The 12,451-nt window shown below is 30.3% G+C and overlaps 1 protein-coding gene across 1 annotated transcript; it reads right to left on the bottom strand.

Annotated features, from left to right (window-relative positions):
- Positions 1-3,627: 3,627 nt before the first annotated feature.
- On the bottom strand, positions 3,628-10,934 carry HDA14 (histone deacetylase 14). The gene is made up of 9 exons (XM_020360253.3): positions 10,775-10,934; positions 10,408-10,610; positions 9,744-9,818; positions 8,637-8,738; positions 6,938-7,009; positions 6,740-6,796; positions 5,817-6,068; positions 4,390-4,571; positions 3,628-4,186 (listed from the first exon to the last, which is right to left on the bottom strand). Exons 1-9 carry the CDS (start codon positions 10,800-10,802, stop codon positions 3,886-3,888), a joined length of 1,272 nt encoding a protein of 423 aa, XP_020215842.1. The 5' UTR covers positions 10,803-10,934; the 3' UTR covers positions 3,628-3,885.
- Positions 10,935-12,451: the final 1,517 nt, after the last annotated feature.

Here is a 12,451-nt window from a genome sequence, read left to right as displayed (position 1 = left end):
TTAAATATTTAAAATTTTAAAAATTAATATTAGATAATATTTGTGAATAATCAATTTTATCCGAACTCACAAAAATAATGAAATGAACATCTACTATGAAGAGGATGAGCTCTCAAAGTATATATGGATGTGACAACAAAGAAATTTGAAGCCAAAAAAAAAATTTAAGTAGCCCAGAACGGGCCGTTCCAAATTCGGAACGGGCCGTTCCAAGTTACAAAAAAGAACAACAGCTTTAATTGAGAACGGGCCGTTCCAAGGTGGGAACTGGCCGTTCCAAGTCAAAAAAAGACCAAAATTCCTAATCTGGAACCAGACGTTCCAAATTTAGAACATACCGTTCCGAATTTAGAACGGGCCGTTCCAGGTTCTAAATTTACGCGTAAGGCCGTATCTAGAACGGGCCGTTCTGAACTTAGAACGGGCCGTTCCAAATTCGCATTTAACACAAAACGTCCATATTCAGAACGGGCCGTTCCGATTTTGGAACGGGCCGTTCTGAGTCAGGTCTGACGTCTATAAATAGACGTCTGGGGCACAGTTTTCAGGACCCAGAAAAATTTCGTCCAATACTCTTTAGAGCTCGAATTTTTTTCTCTCTCTCCTCCCTCTCTTTTGTATTTCTTGAGATCTGTGAGACACCTCTGTAGTGTGAAAGGTAGCCAAAAAACACCTTCTTGATCATCATATTCGAAGATTCATCTCATTTGATATCGTTCTTTTCTTAACTTTTTTTTTTTCTTTTATTTATTTGTTTATTTTATTTTTTTATTTATTTTTTGTTTATTTATTTATTTATTTTTGTTTATTGTTTGTACATAATGAATATGATTTTTTGCCTTTAAGATTATTATTTATAAAAATATTTAATATACGACCAATAATAATGTTAAGTGAATAACATTTTTATCTTTAACATTATTAGGTCCTAGGAGTTTAATGACTAGTCATTTGCTAGCTAAACTCTCCTTAACAAATTTGTTCTTTTAAAAAAATGAAGATATGTTGCAAACAATAACGTTAATTAAGTAACACTTCTATTTTTTACGTTATTGGATGAATTTATTGATTAGCCATTTGCTAACTTGAATCCTTATGCAAAATCTATTCCTTTAGATAAAAATATAAAAATATAAACATAATCTTGTTTTACGTATACATTATTTTTATGATTAATGATATTAATTGAGTAGCATTTCTACCCTTTAATATCATGTAAATCTTTTATTATCAACAAATAAAGATCAATAGCATTTGATTGAATAGCAATTCTATCTTTCATGTTATTGGGAGGGTTTATTGATTAGCCATTTGCTAACCTAAATCCTTATGATGTTATTTTTTAATTAAAAAATATACAAAAGAAACATCTCTCATATTTAAAATATATATATATATATATATATGTATACACCTTTTTGAGGAATAAAATAAATGTTTATAAATTTATATAATTTTGCGCAATTAATTAAAGGTACTGTTTTTACGGGCGTTGTAGGGTGCTAATACCTTCCCTACACGTAATCGACTCTCGAACCCAACTTTAATTTTAAAGATTATCTTTTAAAGGGTTTTCCAATGTTTTTTCCTTGAAATAAAATATTGGTGGCCGCTCCATTGAAAAGAAATGTTAGCGTCATCCTGTCGTGATCCCGGTTACGATAATATTTAATAATTTTAAAAATATTTTTGAATATCCAATAATTAAAAGAATGAAGAGATAAGATAAAATATATAGATGAAATAAGAAAACAAATATGAGGAATTTCAAATTCTCCCATTTTTGGGAGAATTTGAAATTCTACTACTTGAAAGAATTTCTCAAATGCTTGAATTTTAAATTCTTTGTAAATTCCTCGTCCAGACAAAACACTTCACCTTAAAGAATTTGAAATTCTTCAAATAAATGAATTACCTTATATAAATTCTCCATCCAAACACACCATAAAGCATAAAATTGAGTCATTTCTATTGTTTTGATATATTAACACATTTTTCAACTCCCAAACAAAAAAGCTATACTGTATAGAGCTATGGAGCAAACGACGTTTCAGTGGTTGCAATTTGCAAACGAGAAAACATACACCCACCTACCTAGTCCTAGAACAACAGCTAGGCTTTCGATCAAACAAAGCTGAAGTATAGCAGAGTCCCACGTTACAGTAGAAGCCACTCATGAAATGAATCTACCAGTGACATTATGCAAAAATTCTCCCACATGTAACATGTTATAGTGATCCTAGATTCTTTTTTTATTGTTCCTAGAAATCCTCTCTATATATATGATTTTAGATAATGAATATTTGTTAAAATATTCTCTTAAATCTAAATTAGACATGTCAAACCATATTAAATTCATGTATTTTTTTATTTGTATTTTTGTGTGTATTTTATCTTTTGGTCCTTATTGTGTGTGAAAGGAGTTTTTCCTCAATAATTTCAAGTTGATTGATGAAGCATAACTTTGTCAAATGGGTTGAGTCAACTTTATCTAAACCAACTCACATGGGATAAATGACGATTTTATATTAGATTAAATTGATCTATATTACTTTTACACCATTATTTTTTGGCTCGGGCCATCTGGCCACTAAATCATATTGACCTAAATTGAAAATAAAAAAACAAATAAATGATTTTATATTAAAAATAAAAAATTTAAATATATTTTTTTAAAATAGTTAACATTTATTATTATTTATTCATTTTAGTTAAAATATTTGAATGTTTTGAATTTAGGAGATTGGAAGCAATTATTCTATTGATAAAAAAATATAAAGGTAAATAAATTAGAAAGAAAACTATATAGTTATATATATAATAGAGTGAGAGAGAGAGAGAGTTATATATTCCATCAACAAAATCATGAGTGAAATTAAACTTATTTTACTTCTAATTCTTCTATTTTTTTTTCCAAAAATGACAAAAAGACAGAAGAATATTAAAAACTCAAAAACCTATATTTCAATATATTATATTTAAATTTATGTTTTTTAAATAATTATTACTAATATTAAATTATTATTTTGCTTTTTTATTTTTTTTCTGTCATGCCTTTCTAAAGTCTACAAATAAGTTTGTCCTAAATTCATTTGATTTGTTGAATTATGTAAGTTAAACCAAAATCACTCAATTCTATTTAGGTTATTTTTATTAAAGTCTAATTTAATCATATTAATAAACTGATTGGATTGGCTCATTGAACTTGGCTTAATTTGACATCTCTAAAGTTTGCAAAACGAAAATATGAAATGTTGGGAAATGTGAAAATGGCTGCAACGAACTAACATGGCGACAATCGTTGAGAGGTAACGATAAAGTTTGGGAATTTTAATTAATGAAGCGATTGTTGCAAAAATCAAACAAAATTTCCAAATATTAATTTAAGTGAGTGAATTCAAAATATAAATTAAAAAATGAAAAATTTTGATTGTTAGCGCTCAGTAACCTGTGATAACTTCTAAAAGATGTTACACTTGATATTATGCTTAATAACTAATGTTCTACATCAAATTTCAACGATTTAATCATTAAATTTAAAATTTTTAATGCATAAGTTAAATTTATAAATTTTAAAAAAATTTAAAAATTATTTGATTTTTCGTTTCATTAATTTAAATTGATGAATAATCATAAAATTATTATTATATATATATATAGAGATACAGCCATGGCTGCACGGCATCTAATAACTGTAACCGGAGATTTTGTTCGAACACCACAAGTAATCATGTACAATGGCTTTGCTTCTATATGATGAGTGGGACAATGGCCACCCAATTCAAGGGGGTAAAGTAAAGACATATACTTATGGATGGAACCCACAGAAAATGAAATTATTAATGCTAGATGCATACTTGTCATGCCAGTTTCAGATTTTCGACATCACAGGGAATGAATGTGTTTTATCCTCTGAATAGCTTGCTTAACTTTTGTGGATGGCTCTTCGTACAAAATGTTAGGGTCATCAAACTCAGATGCCAAGCTTGGATCCCCAAGAAGAGCACGGAATGTGTCTGCCACGGAATATGAAAGAGACTTCAGATTATACCCTCCCTCCAAGAAAAACACACATCGGCCACCACATAAGTCTTTCGCTAGTTGTTTAATACTGGACGCTAGCATGTAATATGTTCCAGTTGTGTATTGAAGATTAGCAAGTGGATCCAACACGTGGCCATCATATCTAACAAATGAACATGAAATTCCACTTATTAATATGAGATAGATGACAATTTATATGAAGTCTTTCATTGTACTAAATAAATCCAAATTAATTTCATAGTAGAACTAAGATTTTAAGTGGCTTGGGAAACTAAATGCAACTAGCTAAAATTAAGTGTTTATTCCGTGTTTGCATTGATGGGTATGATTCAGAGTAAGACTCACCCAGCAGAAACGAGAATTATGTCTGGTTGAAATCTTTGAGCACATGGTACAATGACTTCATCGAACACAGTTCTAATAGCAGTATCACCAGAGCCTCCAGGAAGAGGCAGATTTAGTGTGGTTCCTTCACCGTCTCCACTACCCACCTCATCAAATTTACCAGTACCTGGATAGCTTCCATCCTGACAAAAAAAGTTATTAAATATACCATGGCTCAACAAAGTCGTACTATTTCTTTTCTTCACATTTTAGCACATTAATAAGTCTTGTACTATTACTTATCTTCACATAATGTAATAATGTTCCAAATGAAATGTGCCTAATACCCATTACATTACCATGTTGTATGTTGACATGTGCAAATAAAGGGGAGGGGATAGTCTGTTTGACTTTTTTTTATACAGTAGTCTGTTTGACTTTTATCCAATTGATATTGTATGCAAATTCGTGGGACTTTGGTGTAAAGAAGGGGGCCATTAAGGTATTTGATCAAGTGATTCAAGTCTTATTAATTTGAGAAGTTTTAGCTAGTTTGTTTTGTCCAACCGTGTAAGCATATTCCAGCGGGGAGGATTACAATTCGCAAAGCACACTATTATGTTAGAAGATAATATGCTTAAATCAAATATCAGGGAAGACATTGCAATTACACCAATAAATGAAGGAATAATCCTAGTTAATTCAATAATAAAATTATAGATATCATATTTATCCTATCGACCAAAGGAATAGCACCAGACACAAAACAGTTGGGCCATGGCTTCAAATTTTAGAATTGGCACTGAGAAGAAGTTGATGCCGTAGAAATGCAACATACATAATGAATGGTATGCAATTGAAGTATAATGAAATAGTAAAATGAATTATAAAGGTTACACGGGAGGGGGGAAAAGTAAAGAACCCGTGTCCACCTGAAATGGGTAAGGTGAATCAATGTACTATCAACTTGAATCTAAAAGAAGAGACAGATAGGAAGCACAAGAGAATGAATATCAAAAAGAACAGTATTTTGATAAAACAGTTATTTTCAAAATGGTTTTATTAGATATCAATATTCAATAAGAAAGTTTCTATAGCTTAAAAATATGGTCATCGGCACTATATATAACACTTTCCCTTGAGCACAAAGATACCAGAATAAACATTTCATGATACAGTCATCTTTCTATCTTATTACAGTACCACATTTCCCTCTACCAATCGACTTCAGTCCTAAGTAAAATAAAATAAATTGTTCTATAATCTAGAATTGTTATTTTATAGACATAAAAATTCAAGAATCTGAGCAAATCTGAACCAAAGATAAGTCTGCTAATATGTCTTCTAACACATCAGTAAGCAATGTAATCATTGAACACAGGTGGCATTTCAGAATCAATGAAGCACAAGAAAATATAATCTAGGACCAAATAAAATTAGTAGCTTACTTGATGAAAAGAAAGGAAAAATACATCCGGATCAGTATAGAAAGCATCATTCGTTCCATTCCCATGATGAACATCAAAGTCAATTATGAACACACGCTTCAGTCCATGAACACGCTGAGCATAACGGGCTGCAATGGCCACATTTCCAAAAATGCAGAAGCCCATAGGTCCTTGTGGAACAGCATGATGTCCTGGCGGTCTTATCAGAGCAAAACCAGTGGGTGCATCTCTCTTTATCTTTGAAGCTGCAACCTGAATATGAAATTGAACAAGAAAAATTTATATTCAACTCAGAAATATATCCCTATTTCACTATACTAACTGAAACATTTATATCTAACTCCAAGACCAACTATTTTAAAAGCCTTAGCTGTATTAGTTCGAGGACCAGGATTTTAATATCTTTGACAAACCCCTTGAGCAAGAACCAATTTGAAGCATACACAATATACAGTATTTTCATCTTGTGCAGAAATTCAATTAATTGTGAAGAAAAAGAGAGGCAAGGATAAAAATCTTTACCATTTGGTCTTACAGGCTTTGGTACCATGTTTCTAAAACCTTAAGCCACAGTATGTGGGGAATCAAGAATATTTTTCTTTTATCTCTAACAGCTTAGAATATATTAAACACAACAAAAGCCAATAAAGAACACACATTTGAGTTCCAAAACTTGTTAATTTGTGATTCCTACCTCCCCCAAACATTTAAAGATACAAGTTAGATAGATGCAATTTCTGTCAATATCAGGTTCCTATAAGGCAAAGACTCAAATTTCCAACAAAGAACAAAATAGTCCTTTCCAGTATGCAAGTCACTAGAAGAAGCAGATATGTACATATCCATATCCACTCACTTACCCCTCCCCAAAACATACACACAGATTATTACCAAGAGATGGACATGGCAGGTTGAGAGATCACCACTGAGTCAACTAAGGCTAATCCAGCGCCAGCTGCAATTATTGACTCCTGGAAGGTCTGCATCGTGAATACCACCATCAGAATGCAAGGAACACAACATCCAACAATGAACTAAAATCTAAAGTTTCTAGCACAGAATGACTTTCGGTAAAACCTAAGCTTGGGAAAGAAATATAAAGCTCTTAGCATAGCACTCACAGTGGCAGTGGCATATGTTGGTCCAGAACCATCAACGAAAATAAGGCCCTTCTCCACAGCTTGGTCCATAACCTATAAGGATTGAGAAGAGTAAATATGACAAATTTCAGAACAAGAACTTTTGTGCCATGGTAAAATAAGATAAAATGCAAATTATGGATGTTTGCCAATGGCCAGTGATAATGAAAACTGGAACTAAAAACTAGGATACTGAAGATTGGAAAAATCAGAATTCAGACGACGTGAGTAAAACACTATTTGAGCATAAATACCCAGTGAACAATTTAGTGTGCAGCAGCAATCCTTGATTCGATGTTTTATAATCACTGTGCATCAAACCGGAAGTAAACCATGCATCAAGTGTGTTGGAGTTCAAGTGTGAAGTGAAGTCCCACATTGGTTAGAGTTGGGCATGTTGAGTAATATACAAATGAGCTTGACGCCACAACTAGATCCACTTTAAAAATGGGTCACCCACCATTGATGCATGCCTCATAGGTATGAGGGGGTGTATTGGGAAAAACCCAAGTCTCGCCTATCCTAGATCATTAAAAAAGGGCTACCCACCATTTATCCACGTACCAAGCCCAATAGTGCTGGACGTGAGTGTATTGGGAAAAACCTGAGTCCCACATCGACTAGAGATTAGGCAATTGAATAGTATATAAGTGGAAAGCAACCCTCACCTTACAAGCCGGTTTTGTAGGGTTGAGTTAGGCTTAATCCACTATTCTAACAAAGTGGAACTGTGAAAATAATTGATAAAAGTGATGCAAAGCACATAACAAGTTCACCAACTAAATAATTCTTATGATGTACCATGTTTAATGGAAATACAATAGCAAAACTAGAAAAGATAATGCAAGGCATAAAAGGAAGTATAGCTGCATAGGCAATAAATATAAATAAAAAAAATTAGCAATTTGGCATATTTCCTAACCACAACTTCTTAAGTAAAATGTAAAATTAAAAAACATTATAATTTTAAAAACATAATATTTTATAGAACGAATAATTGAAGCCAAGAAATTTGGACTCAAGACTTAATTTAATCCTACAAAACTGTTCTATAAATTGATCGAAGACTACTTAAGCCTTATAAGGACTACATTGACTATATCTCAAGTCAGTGTGAAATCTCAACACACTTCCACATGCTCAGGACTAGACATTTGGAGCATGGACAAATGTAGGTGGCCCAATAACAATGGCCTTCATGTCCAAAACAAAACATCTAGAACATGGACAAATACAAGTGATACCATCTTAGAATTTTAGTTTAAAGCTTAACTCAATTTCATAAAATTGGTTTATAAAGTGAGGATTATCAAAACTTTATAAACTCTAGAGGCTACAATTAAGGAAACCCAAAAAGGTTGCACTTAAGGCAGGCTACAGGTGACCGCAATTTAGCTGGCCTCCAACAAAAATGATAGTACCCATTAGTTAACAAGTGACTGGGAGAAGAAATAAGGCAGTTGCCTATAACTAACATGGGAGGCTAAAAGAGAGATCGTCTTTACATTTTGGGACAAATTTAGGGCCTTTGGCATTGGGAGACTTACACTCTCCAATCTCTTTAGCATTCTATCATATGTAATTGTGGAGCTATGAGTTTATCCCTATTTCTTCATTCCCTATTTCTTCGAAATAAAAGGATATAAGGTTTCCATCAAAAATCCAACAAAAAAAAAATTACCTTTTCAAGCCCAGAAACATAGGCTTTTGCATGCACACTTGCAATATCGTCTACTGAAGCAGGCTCAAAATGTTGAAGTTCAATTACCTCAGAGCCACGGAACTGAATCATTCATAAAATGAAGTTGTGAAAACGCAAATTCTTTACTATTTAATGCTATTGTATCAGTACGAATCATAAAACAATTCCACATTATCATCCAGTTAACTCAGTCTCTTTCATAAATTGGCCCACTTATTCTAGTTGACACGTGTACAAACCCTAGAGCCATGGATTGCCTAGGCCCTAGCGAAGTTGATTTGTCTTTCAATCAAATAGGAAACGTTGCAAGTTAAGTAACTAACAAAAGAAGACAGTGATATATTCCAGAGAATAAAATAGCCTATTTTTGTACCCAGAAAAAAAGTAGTTCATTAGCCTGTTTCTTTCCTATTCTTGGAAACTATTTTCTGTTTTTGAAAAACAAGAAAAAATTTATTAGTATTTGAAAATTGTTTTCAAAAGTAATACCTCTTTTTCGAAAGCATGATCTGAAAGAAAAAAGACTTTTTGTTTATTTTCTGAATTTTAGACAAAATTAAGTTGCCAAATACCATATCTATATGATATAAACCTGGCTTAAATATAATTTTAGTTCCTCAAATTTTGGATAAATTTTTTTTTGATCCCTCAAATTTAAAACTGTTATTTTTAGTTTTTATAATTTTCAAAAATCTTGTTTTAGTCTCTCAAGTCATCAATAATATATCTGAAAGTGACAAATTAAAATAGTTATGTACCATCAATTGAATTTAATGTGATATTTTTACCAATATAGATATCAGTAAGTAGATTTTATACGATAATATTTGACAAATTTCCTAAAAAAAAATTAAGTATAAAGATTAAAATAATATTTTTTAAAATTACAAGAACTAAAAAAACTAATTTTAAATTTAAGAAATTAAAAACAAATTCACCTTAAATTTGAGAAAATAAAAACATATTTAAGCGTATAAAATCTCTCAAAAGAAATATGTTATAATAAGAAAACACCTAGACATATACAGATGACAAAGGCGAAAATTCCAAAGCACAATGTCCAAAGCTCTTAGTAGTTAGTAGTACCTTGTAAGTAAGCTGCATTTCCTCTAGAGCATTCACAATCGCAGGAACTCTAAAATGTGATTCTGGATGAGACTCCTGTTACAGGTAGTACATCTAAATTACAATCACATCAATGCTAAACATAGTGTGTTTAGTAAGTCACGCTTGTAGCTTATAAGTCATGCTTGTTGCTTATACACTACTTCAACTAGTTTATAAGAACTTCTTTTAGCATATTTTAACAATTTTATAAATTACTTTAATTAACTTATGAAAATAAATTAACTTATAAACTATTAACTTTTTTGCGTTTTTCATTTATATTCTTATTAATTTATTTGAAATCCCTTTCTACCTCAAATAACTAAATATGAGTCTCTTTGAATACAAATTAAGATGTACTTTTAAGAATTTTTCTACTAGAAAAAAACTATTTTTGATAAATAAATAAAAAACTCTAAAAAATTCTTCTAAACTTATAACTAAATAGAATCTATGTCTCTTTATGTTTATCAGTTAATCTTATAAAACATTTCCAATATAATGAGCTAACTTAAAAAGTTTTCAGGTGGATTATGATGGCAAGTGAACACACGTACATCTATATTCTTTTCTCTCATCCAAAGGCTTAAGGATCTTCTTGAATTACCTTTCAACAGAGATTAAAAGTTGGAAACACATATACCTGGTTGTGGCCCATAGATGGAGCGACAGAGTATATAACCCGTGCATCGCTTAGTTGCTCAATAGAAGGCACAATAGATTGGTTCCTGACACCGCCCGAACACGAAATGGACGCTCCGAAACATCTCTGACTCTTACGGAATAAGCTACCATTACACACTCTTATGTCCAAAACACGATGACCCACAAGAAAGAAGGCGTTCCCTGATGCAAGCACAGTTAAGAAACGTTTTAATTTGAATTCTGGTAAGCCTGAATCGGAATCCAACAGCGTAATTGGCATCACAGAGAGAATGCAAAGATGTTGTGATGAAAAGTGAAAACCCTAAATGGAAAATGGTTTGATTGAAAGAGGAATAGTGAAATACCGAAGGAAGAAGGAGAGCGAGGAAGCATGGAGAGGAGACTGTTACTGCCACACGAACTTGAGAGTTGAGAGGCCGTTAATCAAAACATCTACTTTATCAGTTATCACAAATTTTGACAAATCACACACCACCACATTTTCTGCCTTTTTCTTTTTTTTTTTCTTGTGGGAAATTTGTGGATTATCTCATGTAAATATATCACAAATTATGAATATGCTAAAATTTTAAAAAAAATAATATAATGACAACAACAAACTATTTAAACATCTCATTACTAATGGAAAATTATTAAAACGAAATTCTAATTTTAATGGAAAATTAACGTTAAAATACTCATTACTGTTAAAGTATTTTATAATACTACACTGAAAGATTATCTTAATCAGTTTTAATATTTGTTCTAAAAACTCAGTTTTAATATAATCATTTTTTTCGGTCCAATATAGTTTTTTTTGTACAATTAATATAATGATTATAACAAATGGTTTACACCAACAATATTTGAAAAAACTATTTTTTTTAAAAGACGTACCAAAGTGTTTTTCTTCTTTTAATAAATTTTTTCTATGCATATGTTTTAAAAAAATTGAAACTTGATAGTATATTTAAGTCATAATCGATATAATTTAGAAGAATTTTTTTATTATTTTTACAAAGTGTCTTATAATTTTTAGAAAATATTAAAAAATCATCTCTATTAAAAATTGTGAAAATGTGTAATTTTTTTCTCATTTCTTAAATTTCTTTTGGTTAACATTTTATCATTTGTTGGTATTAGTGCATAAACTTTAAAGTAAAATTTTCACCTCATAATAATTAAACGATAAATAAAAAATAAATTTAATAAATTATAAGTTTATTTTATAAATCTAATAAAATTAATTAACATAATTATTTATATTGATTCATGTGATTTAGTTAAAAAAACATTTTATAATAAAAATTAAAAGGAACATAATTATTTATTAATTTATTTTTGTATCAATAAAATGATATATTATTTTAATAATCACTTTTAATTTTCATATTTATTAAATTGTTATATCTTTATTTATTAAAAAAATAAGATCTTTTTAAATAACTATCCTCCTCTTTTAATAATCACTCACTTTATTTTTATTTTTTATTTTTTAAATAAATATTAAGCAACTCAAAAGATTTCTAGCTTTTTTCCCTAACTAATAAAATGATTATCCATTTTAATGTATACATATTATATAATTTTTTAATCATTTTGTCTCGATAACTATCTTTCAAATTATTTTTCTCTCTCCACCGTTTTCTTAATTAGTTTTTATTTGTTTTTTACTTTTGAAAACTGGTTACAATTATAATTATGCAACAATTATTCTCTATCTAATCGTTAATTTTCACTTTTATTTTATTTTAAAAAAAATACACATAAACACAGTCGTACGGAATTTTTTTAAATTTCAATTTTTATTATAGTTTTATTAATTGGAATTTATTAGTATGATTATGACACCAACTAATGCCATTTAATTTAATCTCTTGAGTACGAATCTGAATATAGCCTAAAAATGAGACGAGGGACGTAAGTGCTGCTTGAGCATAGAAATGTATCATTTAATTTTAATAACTCAGAACTCTAAAAATCACTTATATCAGCATCAGCCCTTCAAATTGAATGTGAATCTTTCTCTCAGGAAAACAGAC

This window comes from Cajanus cajan, chromosome 2, assembly GCF_000230855.2.
Source record: "Cajanus cajan strain Asha chromosome 2, NIPB_CcT2T_4, whole genome shotgun sequence".
Lineage (NCBI taxonomy): Eukaryota > Viridiplantae > Streptophyta > Magnoliopsida > Fabales > Fabaceae > Cajanus > Cajanus cajan.
Note: the sequence above shows the minus strand (reverse complement) of the source record. Positions and strands in the feature narration are given on the sequence as shown.